A 23,228-nucleotide genomic window follows, 5' to 3' on the forward strand; every position below is an offset into this window, starting at 1 on the left:
AAGAGTGTCAGATAGAATGATGAGCCTGAAACTAGGAATCAAAGGTGTGATGATGAATGTTGTTAGTGGGTACAGGAAACAGAGGTGATGAGGAGGTGATGGGCAAGTCTGGTATCCAGTAGAGGAACGCAGAAGGACAGATGGTGGTTGACTTTGCAAAAAGAATGGAAATGGCTGTCGTGAATTCTTTCTTCCAGAAGAGGCAGCAACCTACCTCCTACAAGAGTGGAGGTATGAGTACACATGTCGACTACATCTTGTGTAGACGATACCATCTGAAGGAGATCAGCGACTGCAAAGTAGCGGTAGGTGAGAGTGTAGCCAGACAGCATAGGATGGTAGTGTGTAGGATGACTCTGGTAGTGAGGAAAACAAAGACGGCAAAGGCAGAGCGGAAGACAAAATGGTGAAAGCTGAAAAAGGAAGAGTGTTGTATGACTTTCAGGAAGGAATTGAGACAGGCACTTGATGGTCAAGAGGTGCTTCCAGATAACTGGACAACTACAGCACATGTGATCAGGGAGACAGGTAGGACAGTCCTTGGTGTGTCATCTGGAAGGACATCAGATAAGGAGACTTGTTGGTGGAATGAGGAGGTGCAGAAGTGGATCCAGAAAAAAAAAAGGTTAGCTAAGAAGAAGTGGGACACTGAGAGGACTGAAGAAAGTAGGAAGGAGTACAATGGAATGCAGCGTAAGGTGAAAGTAGAAGTGGCAAAGGCCAAACAAGGGGCTTACGATGACTTGTGTGCTAGGTTGGACAGTAAGGAGGGAGAGACTGATCTATACAGGTTGGCAGGGCAAAGAGACAGAGATGGGAAGGACGTGCAACAGGTTAGTGTAATAAAGGATAGGGATGGAAGTGTGTTGACAGATGCCAGTACTGTGATGGGAAGATGGAAAGAGTATTTTGAGTTGATGAATGAGGAAAATGAGAGAGAACGAATAGTAGAAGAGGGGACTGTTGTGGACCAGGAAGTAGCAAAGATTAGTAAGAATGAAGTGAGGAGGGCATTGAAGAGGGTGAAGTGTGGAAAGGCACTTGGTACTGATGATATACCTGTGGAGGTATGGAAGTGTCTAGGAGAGGTAGCAGTAGAATTTCTGACTGGATTGTTCAACAGGATCTTAGATAGTGAGAAGATCCCTGAGGAATGGAGGAGAAGTGTGCTGGTGCCCAATTTTAAGAACAAGGGAGACGTGCAGAGTTGTGGTAACTACAGAGGAATAAAGCTAATGAGCCACACAATTAAGCTATGGGAAAGAGTAGTTGAAGCTCGACTGAGGGCAGAGGTGAACATTTGTGAGCAGCAGTATGGTTTCATGCCAAAAAAAGAGTACCAAAGATGCAGTATTTGCTTTGCGGATGTTGATAGAGAAGTACAGAGAAGGTCAGAAGGAGCTGCATTGTGTCTTTCTAGATCTGGAGAAAGCTTATGACAGGGTGCACAGAGAGGAACTGTGGTTTTGTATGAGGAAGTCTGGAGTGGCAGAGAAGTATGTTCAAGTGGTGCAGGACATGTATGAGGACTGTAAGACAGTGGTGAGGTGTGCTGTAGGAGTGACAGAGGACTTCAAAGTGGAGGTGGGACTACATCAGGGATCAGCTCTGAGCCCCTTCTTGTTTGCTATGGTAATGGACAGGATGACAGATGAGGTTAGACAGGAATCTCCATGGACTATGATGTTTGCAGATGACATTGTGATCTGTAGTGAGAGCAGGGAACAGGTGGAGGAGAAGCTAGAGACGTGGAGGTTTGTCGCAAGACGGAGTATCTGTGTGTGAATAGGAGGGACCCAAGTGGAAGAGTGAGGTTACAGAGAGAAGAGACCAAGAAGGTGGAGGAGTTTAAGTATTTAGGGTCAACAGTCCAGAGCAATGGAGAGTGTGGAAAAGAAGTGATGAAGCGTGTGCAGGCAGGCAGGAACGGGTGGAGAAAAGTGTCATGGAAGAGTTTCAGCTAAAATGAAAGGAAAGGTTTATAAAACTGTGGTGAGACCAGCAATGTTGTTTGGTCTGGAGACAGTGCCACTGAGGAAAAGACAGGCGGCAGAGATGAAGATGCTGAGGTTCTCTTTAGGAGTGACCAGGATGGATAGAATCAGGATTGAGTACATCAGAGGGATAGTACATGTTAGAGGCTTTGGAGATCAAGTCAGAGAGGCCAGACTGAGATGGTTTGGACATGTCCAGAGGAGAGATAGTAAGTATATTGGCAGAAGGATGCTGAGTTTCCAAATGCCAGGCAGGAGGTCTAGAGGAAGACCAAAGATGAGGTTTATGGATATAGTTAAAGAGGACATGAAGGTAGTTGGTGTGAGAGCAGAGGATGCAGAGGACAGGGTTAGATGGAGGCAACTGATTCGCTGTGGCGACCCCTGAAGGGAAAAGCTGAAAGGAGAAGAAGAAGAAGAATTGTATATTCGGTAATTTTACCGATTCAACATGGTCATCATTATCATTGCTCTCTCTCTTTTTTTAATACATATATATATATATATATATATATATATATATATATATATATATATATATACATATATATATATATATATATATATATATATATATATATATACATATATATATACATATATATATATATATATATATACATATATATATATATATATATATATATATATATATATATATATATATATATATATATATATATATATATATATATATATATATATATATATATATTGTGTGTGTGTGTGTGCGCGAAAGTTTGTGCTCATTAATTCACCTGAAACCAGTCGTAAAGTTGCCAGGAGACCAGAGGAAGGATCAAAGAAAAGAAAGATGAAACAAAGTGAAATTTCAGCACCGACCAGACACCACCTACTACCCACAGAGTTACAAGCCAGAATCTTTCACCAACCCCAGAACCATCAAAATTCCAACAAATTAGGGAGACCTCAAGAGACCAAAGGGAAGACTGAAGAGAGGAAGGAAGGATAGAGAAAGCAGAGTGAGATCCACAAATACCAGCCTCCACTGATTCAACGACCAGAGGGAGAAGCAAATTCTGTTTGATTTTCGGTAGAAGCTGGTGCGGTGGACCTGGCATGCATGAGAACCGCCACCGGCCAGGGAGCAAACCCAGGAGGGTCGGAGATGGCCCATCTTTGGGTCGGACAAAGTGACAAGCTAGCGCCTAAGAGGACGGACACAAAGCCGATGAGACAGATCACTGACATTCCTAATAAAAAGAATCCTCAATGTTTCCGACACACAGATGTTAAATGCCACACAACCCCCCCCCCCCCCCCCCCCCCCACTCCTCCCCATCTTTTTAAACATGAACTGACCAGGATCAAATCATCAAATATTGACTTACTGTGCCCACAATCAAACCCACGCGCATTTTACACGGGTTATCACGGTAGCCCATTTAAGGAGCACATCCTGCTATCTGTTTGCCATGAGTGTTGAGTTTATTTGTTTAAACTTCGCACCCTAGCGCCAACTGGCATCACGCGCCAATGGCTTTCCTGATTAATGGGTCGAGAGTAATTGACGGGCCGTAAATAGGGTTGAAGCCATCCCACCCGAGCAGATCCACCTTGAGGTATTCACGCGCTACAGGCAAAGACGCGAAGTAGTCCAGGAACTATCGTCGTTATTCTGAAAGAGGAAAAAGGTGAGCTGCATTTTAGTCAACTCGTCTACACAGATGGTGCGAGCTTTAGAGTACTTACTGTATATGTGTGGTTCTGGTTCTATGGGACAGGTCGTAGCAATGACAAACATCCGCTCTCTGGCTGGCCTCCTTGTCATCCTCAGCTTTGTCCAGAGTAGCTGGCAGGCTCCTCTTCAAGACATCTCAAGGTACAAGCCCAACAGGGTGAGAATACATTTGTCTCGGTGTCTTTGTAAAAGACATGTTCTTCCTCCTCAAGCTCAGAGACAGACGATGATTTAGCGAGGAGACATTCGGAGGGAACCTTCTCCAACGACTACAGCAGATATCTTGAAGACCGGAAAGCTCAGGACTTTGTTCGGTGGCTGATGAACAACAAGCAGAGCGGGTTAGTGGTATCTTTATGCAAATGATGGCTTGTTCTCATGTGACAATTCATCACGTTGGGTTATATTTGCTGAATGTAAGAGCTACCAAGTATCAAATATGAGTATTAAAAAAAAAACCGTAATACTTTGGATTGGAGTCACTTAATTCAATCGTGTCTCACCACTTGAAGCGATTTTTTTTAAGTTGGTCATAATCTTAAATTGGTTCAACAATTCTCTTTTTAGAGTGTGAGTTTCAAACTCGCATGCTAACCTGAATAAATTGCTTGAACTTCGCTCCAGCAGCTTCTCCAACCATCAGAAGTAAGTTGAAATAAAGAAATTAGCTTCCTTGTTAGCACAGGGACCGCATATCGACGACTGTCGTGGGGTTCTTAAATTTTAATATCCAGGAACTCCTTACAGGACCTCCTTCTACCCCTAAATGCCAAATGCCATAGGAATTAAAAAGTTAAATAACAAGTACATATTTTTAGACAAAAATTATATACTCCAAAATGTGGATGAATCATTTTTGGGGGGGCCAATCAGATTTCAGTCTCTTTGTGTTGCCATGTCAAGCTAATCTGCTCAGGACTTTCAGAATCAATTGTGATGGCCAATGTAACCTAGCAGTATTGTCACATTATTAGATATACAGTATAATGATTTATAACTTATCTAGATTGTCTACATGGCACAATTTGATGCAGTTATTTTGCGTTTCTTCATCGTATTGATGGTTTGCATCAGGTATTAAGGCGGATTATGTTTATTGTATTATTTCGAAAGCGTCATGCATATACTGTACTGTAATATCAACATACAGTATATGCATGTAAAGTATTTTTGTCCACTTGGGGTCATTATACTCACATTCTTCACTGTTGAATCTGTGACGGTGGATGTGTACCATTCTTGTAACGTGCAAAGTGAGCCAATGAGAATGTCCAGTTGGCCGGCTGTTAACTGCTTTTAGAATTAGCCACGGTGCATAGAGTGACGGTGTGGATGGAGACAGATTTTTTTCTTCATTTAAACTTTACTCGTCGTACTCGGCAGCGAGAGCGACAACACGCTTCCTGATCCCCTGTCAGCTGACTAACACGAACCAATCAGAAGCTAGCATACTTTAGGTAAATGCAAGTAAATAGGGTGTGGACCTTCGCAAAGTGAGGCGTCTTTCTCGCTGGCAACGCTTCAAAGTGTGAACGCTTAACATGATACGGTTAAAGCCATTACTATCTCCTCATGAAAACCCGACCGAAAATTATTGGCACAAAAATCCGAGTATCACGCTATGTGTATTTCTCGTAAATTTCTGAGAATTTTTCCTCGGAATATTACCCCGCTCTAAAAAAAACGTTTTTTATATGTGGCCCTAATACGTCGTCGTACAAAATGTGTACATTTTCTGGCTTGCTTCACGCTTAGTAGAAAGTAGGCCATAATGCACATTATGATTTATGATACAAAAAAAATTATTAATCTGATATATAGCTAAATACGACTGCAGTTTGAGATGCACTGACAGAACATTGCTGTCTTGTTCCCAGCTCCATGGAAAAGCGCCACGCCGAGGGCACTTACACCAGCGACGTGAGCTCGTACCTCCAGGACCAGGCCATGAAAGACTTCGTCGCCGGGCTCATGTCTGCACAGACCCGAAGAGAGTAGGGGAACTTCCTGCTTCTTTGCGTTCCTCCAGTGCCTGATTCCCCTGGGACAACACCTCGGCTGCATTGTCCTGCTCCCTTCACGTTTGACCTTAATGTCCCTTTTTCCTGCAACAATAAATCACATGAACGCGTTGAGTGGAGTGAAGAGAAGTTGCATTTTACAAGGATTAGCTTCTTCTTTAGCATCACATAAGTCGCTTCAAATACATACTGACGACATATTCACATTGAAATATGGCAGCTTCAAAGTCATATAGCTTTCATAACTATTATGAAATTAGTATCCATTCATTCATTCATTTGCCTCACCGGGCAGGTAGCGTGGTTTCAGTTTTCACTGAATCAGAGCGTAAAAGCTTGTCTGTCTCTATATGGGATCGGCTCAGTGGTATAGAAAGTTGATGCTTTGTAAATCAGAATCAGCATAAAATGTGCCCCCCTCACCCACCCCCCAATCCAACAGCACAAACAACTCTCAGAAAGCATTTGTATGGATAACAAAAAATAATTACTGTTGACTGCATATTTTCCTAAAATGGAACTAAAATGTGTTTCCTATGGTGTTATATTGATCTGAAAATGTGCATTTAAATCATCGATTTTAGTTACACAATTGACATTAAAAAAAGAAGAAGAAAAAACTCAAATCCGGACACCTTTTTTTTCTTTTCTTTTTTTCTTTTTTTTTAAAAATCCGGACACCTTATGGGCCAGTAATGAACCCGTAACGGTTTCCATGGTGTACATGTACCCAGATGGGACGTCAATCTGCGGGCTCGGGGGTTCAACCGGAGAAGGCACGTGGACGGAAGCTTCACCAGCGACGTGAACAAAGTCCTGGACTCCATGGCGGCCAAGGAGTACTTACTCTGGGTCATGAACTCCAAGTCTTCAGGGGGAGAGGTAAAGATGAATGACTCAGTAGTTGCCTAGCACGATCCTAGCGTGATTGCTCTGTTTATTCCAGTGAGAAGACAAACCTACCACTGAGGACGAGCGCTCTGTGAGGACGACGCAAGAAAACAAATATAAGGAACAGAAAGCCATACCCAAAAAAAAAAGCAGATTCTTCCATTATTTTTTCTACTTATTTAAATTATTTTCTATTTATAAAAAGTACAAAAAAAAGCATGCTCCGCAAAATAAATGTTTTTTCATTGAGCGTCCGCATTATTTGACATTACGATTGCATATATAGTCGATGACAACAATTTTGTTGCTGTTGTGCAAGACTGACGGTACTCACTACACAACTCGAACAATCGCAGCCAATTCAAAGAAATCCCAACATGAGCATAGAATGATACAGTAGATAAGATACAATGTTACTTTATAAAACAAACGTAATAAGATTATTAATAGAATAGAATGCTAAGAATGGAACAATTTAGGCAGCATGTTTAATTCATTGTGACTCCTTCTGGTGTGCATGGCTCGGCCACTGTGGGGCAGTATAGCACCGTCATGAAGACGCAGAGGAATTACTATGGCCCTGTGCACAAAGTGTTCGAGAGCGCAAGGTTACAAACGTGCAAAAATTGTGGGACAGTGCGTGTGATGTCATCGACTTGCGCCACTGTGGTTGATCTGCATCTTTAAACATTGCGGCAGCGGTTGTTTTGGCAATTTTACTGTTTAAAATGATATCAAAACTGCAGTAAAGTAGTCGTAAAGTAAAAACCACAGTCGGCGGCAGATGTGGCTCCACGCTTGATTTCCGCCCCGGAACGAGCTGCGGCACATGCGCAGGAGCTCGCTAAGTACACTTGCAGAAATATTTCAAGACGAACCAGGACTGGACTGGCATAAATATTCGGCCCTGGCATTTTAACTTAGGCCCGCCGCCAGCCCAATTCCTGACCAACCTTAGCTACCACGTAGCTCTACCGCTGATGTTTATTGGTTCAGTTTGCTCTCTCTTTTTAAATGGATTAATGGGCTGCTCTCTCTAAATTGGGTGCCGGTCTCATTGGGTAAAATGGAGGGAAAAAACAATTGAATAGCACCACATCGGCCCCAAAAGACATCGGCCCACCGGGCATCTGCCCTGAATGCCAGATGGCCAGTCCAGCCCTGAGCCTAACTTAAGATTTATGTAAATTTTTTAACGTGACAAATTTCTACTTCCTTTTTTAAAGATAATTTTAACAAACCTACCAAATAAACCTTATATGATACATACTCATAAGTCTAATAAAGCCTATTTATTTGAAATGCATAATCCTCAGGTTTATGTATTTAGTATTAATAAAGTGTAATACGTTTTTAAAAAAATATATTTTTACATTTTAGGGATGTCTGCATTCAATGTCATCCCAAAAACATAAAAATGTTTTAAAAAAAATTAAAATGGGAGGGAAAGTGGACATAAGTGTTTTTTCACGTAGCAGTATATTTATCATGTATAGGTAACCTGATTATTATGCAATTCAAACAATATACTTTATGTATTTGAAATAAATATTCTCATTATTATTTAGAGTAATTATACTTTATTAATACTAAATACATAAACCTGAAGATTATACATTTTAAATAAATGGGCTATATCAGACTAATGAATAAGTATCATGTAAAGTTTATTTGGTCGGCTTGTGTTAAAAGTATCTAAAAAATTGTAAATTAATATTTGTCATGTAAAAAAAAACACAGTAATTCTTAAATTTAGGCTTGGAATATCTTTGTAAGTGTACGGCAACTACACTAAATATGTACAAACCTTGATTAAAATTCCACATATACAAATGAAGCAATGAATAATACTAGTAATATAATAATAGTACTTGGATACTTGAAAATATTTTTTTTTAGCAAAGGCACAGAAATTACCATCAAACGCCACCATTTTCCCACTATTCTGGTCAAATCTGAAAAGAATTGTGGGTAATACACTTTGAGGCCTGCAACAGGGGTGCAAAGTGGGCTTTGGAGAACTGGACACCAACCGGAACGTGCAACTGATGGGCACAAGAGTGGAAGTGTGAGTATTGGGACCAGGCCTGTGACTCTTTTTTGAGGATAAACCTGCAGAACGACTGCTCATATTTTGAAAAACTTATAACAGGTCATTTGTATCTCAAAGCACCACTCTGTATATAGAAACAACACTCTCTTTGGTTCATCTTCTAACTACTGCTCCAAAAAATTATTGAGTGATTTTGAATGCTCTCCTGCTTTTAAAAAAATAAACTAATATTTTTAAGACAATGTGCTGTTTTTTTCCTCCTGATGGGTGACCTTTTGATGTTCAAGGGCAAAGATAGACATATGCGGGGCAAAACAACAACATAATTTTGTGTATGTTTATTGAAATGCATATAGACACCCTTGATAGAATCCTTCGCATTCTGCTGAACAAAAACAACAATTCAACAACAAATTGGAACTGATTACTTCACAATCTCCAGCCAAATTGCTAACCAAACACACATGGCTATCATCTATCAAAGTTTTAAGGCAAAAAAATATATAAATAAAATACACACAGATGCAGTCAAAATATGTGATATTGATATAATTTTGACCTCTTATTTGTTTGTCTAAGCATCAGACATTGGGAAAGAAACATCTACATCAGAAAAAATGCCTACTTGGACATCATTTTTAGGAATATATTAGTAACACTGAATAAAATATAGTATGTATTATACATTGTTAAGACTGTTCAGCTCATATTACAGGTGGCCCTTTGCAGAAAAAAAGTCTTATTGCATCTCTAGACGTACTAATGGTGTCTTTAAAAAGAATTATTTTGAACACAGCACAGAAGACAGCGTAGGCCCGTGGATGACACGTACTGACAGCGGTAAAGATTTTTGTACAAGCCACTCCAAAGATCAGCAATGATGAACAAAGAGAAAAAGACCAAGTAGCAATTTGCCAAAGGATGCTAAAATCATGTGCTATACCTTGAACAACATGAAGAATAAAAACAGCTGTAACATCACAAAAAAAATTAAATATACAGAATATATAGTATGTGAGATTGAATATAATATGTTCCCCAAAAAAAGATTTGCTTTAGACACACTTCTCACAGAAATCCTAAATTCTACAATAATGTCCATCACATATTTAAGTATTTTCACAATTTAGCTGAGGCAGGATTTTAAAAATGTTGCAGGTTTTGCGAAACATACAAAATACAATTCAACATTTTTCAAAAGGTGTCCTTTATTGGCCCGTTTTGTTGCTGGTTTCACACAAATGTGCACTGAATCTTTAATATAGTCACCTATGTTGTTTCTAATTTCATGTTTTATTCACAAGTTGCACACAACACACATAACAAAAAAAAAAAGTAGTGTATTACACAGTACAAAGATGGTGGAGTGTGGCACAGTTTTTTTTTTTCTTCGTCAATGAACAAAACAGACAGAACGATGGCATTGTCTGCCAGTGTGTGTCATCACAAACTTGTCTCCCGGTCCAAGCTCTTGCCGTGCCTCCGACGCTTGTGGCGCTTCTCAACTTTCTTGGGTAAACTAAACAGGTGGGGAGCGGGATGGGGGGATGCGGAAGGATAACATATTGAAATACCAGAATATATATATATATATATTTTGTAAATATAAAAGGAGGCTGAGGAAAGGAGCAAATGCATTGATGACTATATCACTGGATAATTGAGCAGCGCTATCGCCGCAGTCGCAAAATATCATGCAAACATGCCCCCTATTGGCTGTGAGCAGCATATGTGTGACAATGGAGGAATCGGATTGGATAGCTAGATAGATGACAGTCAGAACAGTGGATGGACGGATAGCTAGCTAGCTACATAGATAGAGAAAGGGATGATAAACTAGATGGTCAGATTATTAGGAGCGTCATAACCAGTGTTGGGAATAACGGCGTTAGGCAACTCAGTTTTTTTTTTCCATAAACGGACTAATCTAACTAATTATTCTCCCCATATTTGAAACGCCGTTATCGTTATTGTATGAGAAATGTGTTACAATGTATTTATTAGATTCAAGGCTCAAAGTAAGCTTAAATTCGAAGTAAACTAGATGCACTGTTGTTGTCGGACCTCGTCACAATAAAAGTGTCTTGACAGCTGAAATGTATAGTGACTTTTATTTTGCAGGTGCCGCAGGAAGCGTGTCACGACGTGACGGACGGGTCGTCCTTCTTCCTTCTGGACCTTAAGGCTTAGCATATTTGAGCATTTTAGCAAAGAGTCCACGTCCTCGCCTGGAACTGGTTTGACATCTTTGACAAGAGTGACATTAATCAAAAATAACAGTCGAGATTTGCCGAAAAACGGCCGCCGTGAGGAGCGATTTGTTGACAATCATAATCCACCAAGAGCCATATTGAGACTACACAAGCACCACAACAGCGATAAAGATACCGGTAAATCATAGCGACACGTTCGCCTAGTGTAATTAATAGCACCAACAATTGTATTTCTCTTATTTCACGAGTGGTAAACGTGAAAAGTGTCGAAAGAAATATGCTCACACGCTTGGAGGCACATTTGTGTGCGAATGATGCATGTTAAACCTAGAGTTGGGCAGTTTTCTGACGTAAATCAATGATTAAACACGCCTTTATATGTGTAGAATTATAAACTGAAGATATATCACCATACTCTCATATTTGAAAATGTACAAAATTATGTTTTTCAGAGAGAGCAAGTGGAAGCTGATGATTCTGAGGAGTAAATATAGTAGTAGTTATGGCTATTATTTTGGCCATGATAGCATTAAGCACTATATATTTTAATAGCATTGTCAATTTATTTTATGTATTATTAATTATTTTAGCCCGCAACAATAAAAAAAAAATGTCCGGGAAATCATGAAGGGGCTGGCTAGGACTGTCTACAAACTACCTATAGATGAGCCGCAAATCACCATCTATCCAGCATTTATTTGATTTCTATTATTATTCTGATTGCTGTAGTAACTGGCAGCGGTAGAACAAACATTACCACTCTAAATTTACTGAGTTATTATTATTATTGTATGATGTGTCATATTATGGAGTGAGTCATAAATTCTCACAAAAAAATAAATGAAACCCTATATAGCCTGGACGTAATTTGAATTCCTTGTATAAAAATATAATAATAATGATAATATATATTTTTAAAAATATATCCAAATTGTTTGATATAAAACTTTTTTTAAGTAGTGAAAATAGTTACTTTGCCTGGTAATGAGTTACTTTTATTATGAAGTAATTCAATTACTAACTCAGTTACTTTTTTAAGCAAGTAATGAGCAACTATAACTAATTACTTTTTTAAAGTAACGTACCCAAAACTGGTCATAACACATTGACACCAATGCTATTCGTTAGCCAATCAAATGCATTTTTGCATCATGTGTTAGCTAATGGACTTTCTTAGGCAGTTATGTGGCGGTTTAAAAAGAACCAATAATCAGCTAGATGCTCGTTTTTTGAACAACTGCTGCATGTTGTGACGTGAGTTGAGTTCACTGCGACCATACAACACTCGTATTGCAAAAAAAGAAAAAAGAAAAGTCGGTTGAGCGACAACTTGTATCTCAAAAACCCATCGTACGGCTTAACTGGTAAATGGAGCTCCTACTGTATTCTTCCAAGTACGCAAAGGGCAAACATGCACGGCCAGCACAAAAGCATGCGTGCCCAGGCCAAGTGTGTCCTCTTTCAAACCAAAAAAGAAACATTCATTGGAGATGACTGGGTCAAAACTTGCTAACCCTAAACAAGCAAGAGGACAAGACTCACCTTTGGCTTCTCAGCTTCTGAGAGGTTAGGAAGGGGAGCTTGATGGGTGGAATGAGGCAGAGGGAGGCAATGCAGGAGATTCTATGTTAGTCTACTGGCTGGACAACCATTAGGACAGGGCTTCTCATAAGTCATCTTCACGCACAGTCATAAAAAGTTCATTTAACTAAATGTAATCATGTGGAACAGTTTATAGTGACTCGAGTAAAAGGGGGTGCTGGGGGAGGCACCTATGTGTGTTGTGAAGTGAGGAGCCAAATCATATTTCAGTATAAGTTAACAAACAAAAACGAAACCAGCTGACGTATGGATGTAACGGTAACATACAAAAAGAGACAAGACAAAAGCGTTTCAAAAAAACTCATTTTCAGTGGCCGAAAACAGTACGGACACGAACCACTTGAACCTAAACATACCGTCCCCACACAACAATGAGAAAATTAGATTTTAAATAATAAACGTGAGATTCACCCAAAAACAATATTCTCTCTTTTTTTGCTGTTGTTTTTGAGGGCATACCTTTTAGCAACTGGATCCTTTTCTACGGGGTTCACACTCTTCCAAACGTTCCCAAAGGAACCTTTAGACATCTCATCAGTGATGTTCACTGTAGCTGGGTCGCCCCTTGAAGTGCATAAAAAAATGATTTAAAAAATCAGATTTGAAATAATAAAGATAACCGTAGAGGAGGGAGGTTCAGTGTTTGAAGAAAATGTGTTATAGTTACAAAATGACTTCTAAACTTACTTGTAGTGCGCCTCAAGTGGAACCTGCACAATGCCTTCTTCTTCGACAATAATACTGTGTTCCTCCTGAGGAAAGACAGAACATAAAGGAATCCTCGTGTCCTCTTCACGATACAGATGGAATCGGACTTTCAACTACAAATGACGTCACATTGTCCTTTATCAGCTTTATGTAATGCCGCACCTCTTGTGCAGCATCTTCGAGCTTCTTTTTCTTCCACTCCGGCATCAAGTCATCCAACCAGCTCAGTTCTCTCTTCGTGAAGATGAAGTCCAGAAGCTTACGGATGAAGACGAGTGCCAAGACCTTGTACAACATAAATACACAAAACACACTGGATGTAATATTCAATAGCCACCAAAGGTTCAATGACGCTCTTAGGATATATGATTTATTTATTTATTTTTTACCATCATTGGGAAAACGATGGCGGCCCTGGAGGTCTTGATGACCCACAGCAACACCAAACAGCTGAGCTGGATGATGGTGAAGAGGTGCGCCTTCCTCAGTGGAACGTGGCGAAGGTAAATGAAGTCAGGCTGATGTTTGGCCGGCATCCCAAACAATCTGAGACGGTCAAAGAACTGTAAACAGAGAGGTCGGATACAGAAAGTCACATTTTCTCAAAAACATCATGTATCCATTTATTTATTTATATCCATCCATCCATTCACCATCCATCCATCCATTCACCATCCATCCATCCACCGACCCTCCAACCCGCTGACCCATCCATCCATCAACCATTCAACCCAACCAACCAACTGCCGACCCATCCATTCACCATCCATCCATCGTCCCACCAACCCATCCATCCATCCATCTATCCACCGACCCTCCAACCCGCCGACCCATCCATCCATCTATCCATCGATCCTCCAGCCAACCCGCCCAACCGTCCATCCACCATCCATCCATCTATCCACCGACCCTCCAACCCGCTGACCCATCCATCCATCCCATCAACCATCCAACCCAACCAACCAACCGCTGACCCATCCATCCACCATCCATCAATCCATCCATCCACCGACCCTCCAACCCATCCATCCATCCATCCATCCATCCATCCATCCATTCACCCATCCATTTAAAGAAAAGAAAAAAGTATATTCAATATTATTGTACATCAGCCGCTGTAATATTATGCACACTTTAACATCAACACAATGATTTGGCTAATTTGGACTGCAAAAAAAAACTAAAAAAAAAAAACTCTTACAGGTCAAATGCAAAGTTATTGAACTTAAAAGTTAAATAAGACTGAACTGTACTTATGTCATGATACTTTCAAATGCCACAAGAGGGAGCCCACATGCCACACTGAGATGATATTTTGGCTGTAAAACCCCCCAACAACAAACAAACATAACAAAAACATGGCTGAAAGACTCCCACAGCTCACCTGGATGCCTCTAAGTGAAGACGCCCCCATGTAGAGAAACACTCCATACAGCACAGGCATCGGGATGAACTAGAATTAAAACCCAGACAAGGAATTTGTGAGCTCTTCATATCAGCACAGCATGTATTTATGTGTCTATTTCACTGACCTTCAACACAGAGGTCATAAAAACAGAGCAGCCCATTAGGGTGAAGATCATGAGGCCAGTAAAGCGCTGCTCATGGATGCCCAGGAACTTGGGCTGCTCTCCCGGCGCAGAGCATTCGGACTCCAGCTTCAAGCTGTTCACGTGAGAGATCGAAAGCACGGTGGCGGCCACGAACCACGGCAAGCCCATCACAGAGCACACGCCCAGCATCACCCCGACCACGAACAAGTCGAGGTGGTAGCCGCAGCCTTTCTGAAAGGCCGCAAACGACACCAGGGCATTTGAGCTGCAAGTTCAAGAACTTCTTCTGAAGCCATGTGGACCGGCGTACCTTCAGTTTGTGTTCCTTCCTGTTGATAATAACAGCTGTGATCTGTTGGTCCATGAAGATGAGGATTGTGCACAGCAGAGCAGGGAGGAAGGTGATGATGGTGGTCCACCAGGGGTTGGGGCCCACTGGGTTTATAATCCAGCTGCGATCATCTCTGGTTGGCTAAAAACAGCACAGTATAGACAGAAAGAGGTTATTATTATTATTATTATTTCTTTAAAAAATCTTTAAGAGGTTTTTTTTCACGGGATAGGCAAATTCTCTCGTACATACTAAAAAAAAGTCAAATTTACTCTGAATATTTTACTCTCTTCCAAGTGTACATTTTACTTTCTATATAGTGGGTCCAAATAGACTCTGTTTAGAATAAAAGTTACTCCACAAAATTTACTGTGCAGGTTTGTTGTCCTTTCTGGGTTTGGACCATTTTTCAACACCAAAGGACTTAAAAATTGTTGATACAAAAAAAAAGACAGGAGGCAAAAAGTTATGAAAATGGGGCAATTTTGCATTGTTTTGACTAATTCATAAAAACAGATTGGGTGGATTGGATAAGACTCACTTTAAACTTATTGGGCACTTGTAGCTTTGGTGAAGGAATGCCCAGAGCGTAGTCAACCAGAACCATGGTGAGGATGGTGATGAAGACTGCAAAATCACTGATGATGGCCCGCACCTGAAGGCAAACATGGACAAGATGCTCTTTTAGATAAAACGGCATCGACTTTGATGTAAAACTACACCCCTCAGTAGCTACGCTCGTAATGACCTTGGTCGGAAAGTAGCGCCTCGTCTTGAACTCTTTGAGAAAGGCAGACATGAAGACGGTAGAGAAGAAGAGGACCACACACCAGAATAGGACATCAGGTATGTAAGGGCCGTGGGGACCACAGGCGGTGCCGATGAAATCCCCGTGCAGATCTTCGCACTCCTACTGGCACCAGACGACACAATCAGGATGATAGTGGGATGATGACCGAGAGACTATTAATTTTTTAGTTTGCCATTTAAATGATCTTTTTAACCCCTTTTATTTTTTTTCTTAGTTCCCAGTTACTTTATTGTCTTTTAGTTTGGTATTTGCCTTTTATTCTGTTTTATTTAAGCCTTGAACTGTTTTTATTTAGTTGTCTTTTAGTTTTTATCTTCAGTGTTTCGTGGGTGCCTTTCCTAACATGGTTTCTCTGCCGCCATGTTTTTCTTTTTTTATTGTATTATGGATGTTTTAATTGCTAAGCACTTTTAGTTGCATTTTAATGTATGAGAGGTGCTATTTAAATAATAATAATCATCTTATGTATTAATTTACTGTAAATTATAAGTCTGGGTTTAAATGCACTATGAGTTAATTTGGCTGAAATGGGCCAAGTGTAAAAAGAAATCTCAGCATTTTTATGTCACTTTTGCTAATAAACTTGCTTATGAAAAAACACAGGCAGAATTATTAACCGGATATAATTGGATTGTGCTGAAAAACCCGGCCAGTGAGTTCAAATTTTTTTTACCTTAACTTCCAACATGGTCCAGTTGACCTCTGAGGCTGTGATGTTCTTCTCCTCCCAGAACAGCCGAGTCTCATTGCTGGGATCTCTGGGCTCCGCACAAGTGCATCTATGGAATACAATGTAGACCATCTAGTTACTGTACCTCTAGATAATTCAGAATGAGTAGGTTTCATATTTAGAAGGAAAAAAATATTAATTAATCATTAACTTATTTAGGACATTGGGAAAACGGAGGATACGTTTTTTTTCTCAGTTCATTCAACCATTCTAGAGAACAGGGTTCGTCATTACTTTTAAAGCTACTGAACACAGAACATTTTATTTTGAATTGCTACTACCGACTATTGACAGAAAATGAAACTGCTCACACCCATCTTGACATACACTATGCGCACATGACGTCACATCCACAGACACAGGGCGGGAAATTCGAACCCAAATCCAGTCTATTGAAAACTATTGGCCAGAGGCTTGCAGGAATACCCATTGTGAACAGCTTTTAAGGCAAAACCTTTATGAGGCACTTACGAATACTGTGTTAATTTCTGAAGGTTGTTGTTTTTATTGATGGGGTAGTGCACGCCCAGGTGGATGAGCTTCTCCAGGGCCTCGTAGATGAATATGATGCAGATTAGGGCAGCGAAGGCTTCCTCTGTGAACCGTGTGATGTAACAAACAAGCGAGCTGGCGTCCGTGGCCACAAGCAGGAGACAGAAGAAGGACGTCCAAAGTCCTATACAGGCCCTCAAGGAGAGGTAGGAGAGGCCATAATCCCTGCAAGAGGATATGAAGTTCTTCAGAAATGACATCTCTTTGCAAAACGATTCAACTGCGAGAACTGTAAAATCAAAGTTAAGGACACACTTGCAGAACTTGAAGAGGATCTTTTCAAACACAAGGACTGGACCGGTGCTGCCAAGGATTGTAAGTGGCTGTCCAGCAAAAAGTGAGTAGGCAATTCCAGTCATGGAAGCCCCAAACAAGGACTCGATAGCACTCTGAAAACATAGGAGCGATCATTATGGGCCAAATACTAGATTATCATAGGAAGTAATACTGATCCAAATGCTTGAAGGGGAAGTCAACCCTCCAAAAATGATTAACAATAATATGTTCTATGCAGCCCCACTAATCTAAATCTAATCTATCTGGTTAATATTGCGTTCGTGGAATATGAGTTAGGCAGCAAAATACAGCAGTTTTTATCAATATTAGAAGGCAGCCATTTTGGCACTTGCTGTCGAGTGAAAATGACATCACAGTTGCTCAGGTCTCTCGTAACAACCAATCACAGCTCAGCTTCAGAAAACAGGTGAGCTGTGATTGGCCGTTGCCTGAGCCTGACCAACTGTGACGTCATTTTCAGTCGACAGCAAGTTGCGAAATGTTCGCCCCCTGAGATGGGTAAAAACGGCTGGATTTTGCTGCATATAATTCCACAAATGTCATATTAATCAGTTTTGAGGTCACATATAACATATTATTTTCAAAAATGTTTAAGGTTGACTTCCCCTTTAAATACGGTATCCATTCATCTTAAATTGTTTTATGAGTCTGGAAAGTATTATCTGCTAGCATTAAACTAAATGATGGTTTGGGCAAACATTTTGGTGTTGAAATATACATTGTTTAATTCTATTTTGTTTTATGTGTGAGATTTACAGTAAATGTCAACTGGGAGTTGATTTTGCATTGCTTTTCATCTATTGTGGGTGGGTCTGGAACATATAAATCGCGATAAACGGGTTCACTGTATTGTTATTATTATTCATTTGAATCCTCTTACCACACGTCCTTCGGTAGCCTCGCCGAGAAGACCTCCAAAGGTGATGACAGGTGACATGCAAGCGCAGTAAAGGAAGAGGAAGGAGGCCAGACACTGCAGGCTAAGGGCATCAGTGTAGTCAGAAAGGTAGTGAGGGGCCTTCCGCTTGATGTCAAAGATTAAACCACCAAACAACCTTAAGGGGGGAAGGACACATTTTAGGCGCATAGCTTTGCTACCTGTGGGTAAATATAAAATCTGGAGCTCGGCAAAAGCAAAGAAACTACTTGCCAGCACTGCTCAAGGCAATTTGTGATGAGACGCTTACACACTGACTTTGTCAAATTGTCACCAATCTTTTTTTTACAATAGGTAAGGTTAGGATAGTAAGAATAGGGTGTTAAACGTGTCATCTTCTGAGGTAGCAACATAAGCTGCCAGTGTGTAAGCGTATTGTGAAATTTAACACCTGAGACTTGCATTTAAGAGACCTTTTTGCATTGAAAGCAATTGTTTCTGTCATGCTGACATGGCCACAGATTTAATTATCTCATTGCGCAAAGCCGCAGTGGCTGTGTGAAGGTGCACTTTGTACAAAGCAGCATCCCCCGCGTAGGTGAGTTCTGTCTTCACAGAAGGGGAAAATTAATCCATTAGTGCACAGCTGATGCAACACTTGAAGGCAAAGCCAGTGTGAAAGCAATTACGGTCTATCTCTTTTCTACCTACTTTCCAGTACGTTGAAGCTCAGGGCCACCATGGCCTCCGTGTTCCTCTGATTCAACAAGATCTGTGACTCCATTTGGAAGGGGAGGAAGCTTCCGCTTTTCCTGTGCGATTAAAACATGTTTTTGTTGAATCTAACCTCCACACTTTCGAGAAGTGCAAAATTACAACAGTGTTGTGTTACACTCTCACCCCAAGGCATTCATATTAAAGAGTGACATTGTAGTGCACAATAATTGTGTATCCTAGTTTTTCCCATTTTCAAATTGTCTATTATTACACAGAGATATTGTTTGTGAAGTAGTACATTTTGCTGATTTTCGTGCAGCTGCCAAGCGATCAATTTACACTCAATACACTTCATAATCAGTTTAGTGGAAATTTTAGTTTAGTTTAATTCAAGGACAATGTGCAGTAACATTAAAAAGATGCCTAGTTTGCATCTGTAGCACTGATCTGTATATATATTACTGGATAGCCGATAGGCCAAGACTTTGGAAGCCGCGAAGCCGGCATATTACTAGTCCCAAGGAACGTTTCTCGGCATACAGTCCTATACATTTACAGTATCGAAATTGGAAAACATTTGTGACAGTATTTAGCAGAAACAGCATGATTTGTGATGCTTTAAATTTGTTACGTACGTACTTGTATGCTTACAGTTTATACATTAGTCTGCTCGCGAGATGGGAGGAGTAAGATGGCCGCCCTGTGGCTTCAACGGCTTGCACGGGCGTTTATGGGCTATCGGCTATCCAGTAATATATATACAGATCAGTGATCTTTAGTCTTAAATGCCGCTTGAGGTGCATTCATTATGAAAAAACGTTTAGCGGCGGTCATCAATGGTGTGGTTCAGTGATTCCCAACAAGTGTGCCGTGACATATTAGTTGTGTGCCATAATGTGTGCACAGTAAATTATCGAATTGCACTTATTTGTTCTGAAAATTATTATTCATTTACTAGAAAGAATGCATCTTTTTACATTTATCTAGGCCAGCAACATATAGTGACAGGCAGAACAAGTAAATGCTCTTTCTCTTGATGGCCTGTGTATCCAATTTTATGGACATTCTACATTTGATTGTGCGCGGCGAGATTTTTTTCTCTCATGTAAAACATGTGCCTTGGCCCAATAAAGGTTAGGAAATGCTGGTGTACTTCAAACTGTATGCAATCCTACTAACTAACACACAAACCAAACTCCTTATGGGTAAAAGCAAAAGTTCTGGCATCATTTTTGCGAGAGTGTGAGTTTACCTGAGAGGGCACATTTTTGGGAGGTTCTATTCTGATGGAGGGATCCCACTCTCCAGGGGGTAAGACTGTCACCTGGTCCAAAAACTCATCAATACCAGCCACAAGGTCATTTCTGTCTTTGGCTTTATAGGCCACATCGTGGAAAACCTGGAGAGGTAAAAAATTTGGTTGGTATCCAAAAGCTTCTATTTAAGTTCATCCCGGGGGTGGAAAAGCAACATCTGGCATTAATAATAGATGCACTGTGGGAAATCCTGATGCTCATCATAGCGTGCGTGCGTTCATCCCTCTGGAGCTTACTTTTTTGGCAGATTTCAAAGGACAGCTTGAGCTCAAGGAAGCAACAGAATCTGTCATTATTGCTGCTTCCATATTGCCTGGAACAAAACCTCACCTCGTCGGTCATCAGGGTTGCAATAGACCGTCCAATTTCATGGTACTGCGGACCTTTTCCTAGTGGCCCAAGCAGGATGAAAAGAAACCTGTGAAATGCACATGGAGTACATGGAGGACACAGTCAGGGAGTGTGCTAGATCATCTTTCCAAGAAGAAACATAAAGGTCAGCGGGAGTAACCTGGTGGTGATGGGAACCTCGGCCAGGCCGCTGAGCAGCACGGCGGGTGCCAGGCGGACGAAGGCCACCAGGGGACGGTCGAGAAACTCCAACTCCCCAACCAGGACATTGGAGGCCTCTGCGCCGGGTGGGATCTTCTTCATGAAGTGAAGGTCAATCTAACAAACAGAAAACAGCAGAGGGAATGAATAAGGCAAAACTGAATTAAGGACTTTGATGTTATGGGAATATGTGCCTATGGGGCTTTGGTGTTGTGATGTCGGGAAACAGATGAGATGCTTGGCAACTGATCTTCCAGAAACACCATGGTATGGTTTACCATATTATTGTTTTCATTTCTACAATTTTCCTTTTGATCACCAAGCAATGATACTGATATCATAAACTGTTGAAGCGCTGACCTTTCAGCAGGTTTTTTTGGGGGGTCGCAGAATAACATAGTGGATCACATACCTGCCTGCTGCTAACCATCTGGCACCTCTAGCTGTAATAGAATACATGATAGATAAAATGGATGGCTTACTGGATGGCTGTAGTCTATTTAGTATTTCCCTAGTCTTTTTATCCTCACCATTTTTGAGAAAAAGCTACAAAAGTAACTTATTTGTGGCATTTGGAGCCACAATTTGGAATTTATTATAATCACTGACAAGACACTTGTGAAAGTACTGGACAAAGTTTCTGTATTTATACAAGTCCAACTTAAAACATTGTGAAACATTTATGAATATTAACAGGGAAATGTTCTGTGGAAACTTAAGTTAGCAATGGGGTCCCACAAGGGTCTATACTGAGAACAATGTTATTTATAAATTCCCTTTGGCAACAGTGTGTATAGTTTAATGTAGAACAGTAGAATATAAACTTAAAATATATAACGTAGCTAACTAAATAAGTATGGTCTTGGCCATGCTTATGAAAATCCTAATCAAATGCTAAAATCCCAGTACTTAAAAACTACAACAGAGAACTATAACCACGTCACCGATTAGGCTCTTATGTAAATAAGTTAGTCCTACAGTTACATGCTGTCCAGTTTCCCAGGATAAGCTGAAAAAGTTCCCCATTCCACACGGTACCCAATCTTAAATCAATAATTTGACCCGGTCTCACGTTCCGCAGATAAACAGCAAAACCAGCGGTGGCTCACCTTGCTGAAGTCGACAGCGCTGTTTTCTCTGCTGACGTCCTGTTTGCCCTCGGTGCTGGCCGACTGGGACTGAGATGAAACTGTTTGGCCTGTCAACAAAACACTGATGTCAGGTCGACCAAAATGATGAGAAAAAGATCATGATGGAAAGAATGGGGAAAAAAAGATTCTTAAGTTGTTTGTGTAATGAAAATGAAAATAGTAGAGCTAAGCGTTTTTGGCACAACACTTTTAATGGCATTGTAATAGCCAATGTGGGGGTGGGGGGGGGGGGGTGACACAGTGTTGCTGTGATTATTATTATAAAAAAAAAAATTATCAGACAAGCTAAGTCACTAAGTCGGACTAATTGTTACAGTGCACTGGATCTCATTAGTTAGTTTGGCTAACACATACTCACCATTCTTATCCATGGAATGAGGCTCGGATTGCTTCTTGCCAATGTCTGCAAAGGAGCGGACAATCGGGATGCGGTTGGCAAGCTTCTTGTGGTTCTGGTGGTGATGCTGCTTGAGCAGGGCCTCGCGGATCCTCCTCCTGGCATCCTGACCCAGTGCGCCGGACGCTTCGTGCTGATCCAGGACCATATCTGAAAAGCAGAGCAAGCTGGGCTTGGTTTTGCTTTCCTGTATTCTTAAGGTATTGTCAATTCGTAATGTAGGGCAGATTGATGACAAATTGATGAAACAATTGTCTATATAAATAGCGAATATGTAGGGGTTATACGCGGACAAGAAACAGTTAAAAAATGAGTTTGTAAATTAGAAATCAAATGATCAAGTGGCTAGAAGAAAATGATTCGGAGAATCACATCGATTGGTTTTGAAAAACTGTTTTACCTGCAATCTCCTCCAGCGAATTTGCCCTCATGTCCAGCATCACCGTGCCATTCATAATGCAGCTGCGCAGCTCAAAAAGACTGTGTAGAGACAGTGTGGCCACGTAGGGCTTACTCCAACGCTCGCCACCATCCTCGACGTCCTCCTCAAACTTCAGCCACCTACACACATAGCAAAAATGGACTCATCAATGTAAACATTATAAACCAATACAGTACTGCATACTTAGACATTGCATCTTAATTAGCATATGAGAAGATGGAGACGGATGCACTTCACACATTGTCAGCCATGCATGTCATTGACTAATGATAGTAGAACAGCCACAAGAGAGCTCCTGAAGTATTGGTGGCTGGTATC

The 23,228-nt window shown here is 40.7% G+C and overlaps 2 protein-coding genes and 1 long non-coding RNA gene across 7 annotated transcripts in view; 1 reads left to right on the forward strand and 2 right to left on the reverse strand.

The window, feature by feature from the left end:
- The first annotated feature begins 25 nt into the window (after positions 1–25).
- LOC147179906 (uncharacterized) lies at positions 26–6,741 on the forward strand. The gene is made up of 7 exons (XM_086068258.1): positions 26–231; positions 3,470–3,649; positions 3,740–3,837; positions 3,909–4,037; positions 5,574–5,690; positions 6,452–6,599; positions 6,664–6,741. The coding sequence occupies exons 3-7, from the start codon at positions 3,749–3,751 to the stop codon at positions 6,664–6,666; spliced, it is 486 nt and encodes a 161-aa protein (XP_085924384.1). The 5' UTR covers positions 26–231; positions 3,470–3,649; positions 3,740–3,748; the 3' UTR covers positions 6,667–6,741.
- On the reverse strand, positions 3,530–5,768 carry LOC147179907 (uncharacterized). Its single transcript, XR_015094055.1, has 3 exons — positions 5,629–5,768; positions 3,708–4,014; positions 3,530–3,633 (listed from the first exon to the last, which is right to left on the reverse strand). It is a non-coding gene; the product is annotated as an uncharacterized LOC147179907 (long non-coding RNA).
- A 2,243-nt stretch (positions 6,742–8,984) lies between the features above and the next one.
- LOC147179908 (sodium-driven chloride bicarbonate exchanger-like) overlaps positions 8,985–23,228 on the reverse strand; it is a 31,901-nt gene continuing 17,657 nt past the window's right edge. For 3 of the 5 annotated variants that reach the window (XM_086068248.1, XM_086068249.1, XM_086068250.1), the window contains 21 exons: positions 22,869–23,029; positions 22,430–22,618; positions 22,030–22,118; positions 20,880–21,037; positions 20,699–20,786; positions 20,305–20,451; positions 19,047–19,147; positions 18,339–18,513; positions 17,417–17,550; positions 17,081–17,326; positions 16,553–16,658; positions 15,817–15,978; positions 15,610–15,723; positions 15,048–15,209; positions 14,717–14,968; positions 14,569–14,637; positions 13,574–13,747; positions 13,347–13,469; positions 13,164–13,228; positions 12,936–13,040; positions 8,985–10,180 (listed from right to left, as the gene is read on the reverse strand). In XM_086068248.1, the coding sequence (XP_085924374.1) occupies positions 10,105–10,180; positions 12,936–13,040; positions 13,164–13,228; positions 13,347–13,469; positions 13,574–13,747; positions 14,569–14,637; positions 14,717–14,968; positions 15,048–15,209; positions 15,610–15,723; positions 15,817–15,978; positions 16,553–16,658; positions 17,081–17,326; positions 17,417–17,550; positions 18,339–18,513; positions 19,047–19,147; positions 20,305–20,451; positions 20,699–20,786; positions 20,880–21,037; positions 22,030–22,118; positions 22,430–22,618; positions 22,869–23,029 (2,896 nt within the window). In that variant the 3' untranslated portion in view covers positions 8,985–10,104. Of the gene's footprint in view, positions 10,181–12,416; positions 12,455–12,935; positions 13,041–13,163; positions 13,229–13,346; positions 13,470–13,573; positions 13,748–14,568; positions 14,638–14,716; positions 14,969–15,047; positions 15,210–15,609; positions 15,724–15,816; positions 15,979–16,552; positions 16,659–17,080; positions 17,327–17,416; positions 17,551–18,338; positions 18,514–19,046; positions 19,148–20,304; positions 20,452–20,698; positions 20,787–20,879; positions 21,038–22,029; positions 22,119–22,429; positions 22,619–22,868; positions 23,030–23,228 lie in introns of all 5 variants that reach the window. The other 2 variants (XM_086068253.1, XM_086068251.1) reach the window with 2 other exon arrangements.

The sequence above is a fragment of the Leptonotus elevatus genome, chromosome 2, assembly GCF_054856555.1.
Source record: "Leptonotus elevatus isolate MCC_2025b chromosome 2, RoL_Lele_1.0, whole genome shotgun sequence".
Lineage (NCBI taxonomy): Eukaryota > Metazoa > Chordata > Actinopteri > Syngnathiformes > Syngnathidae > Leptonotus > Leptonotus elevatus.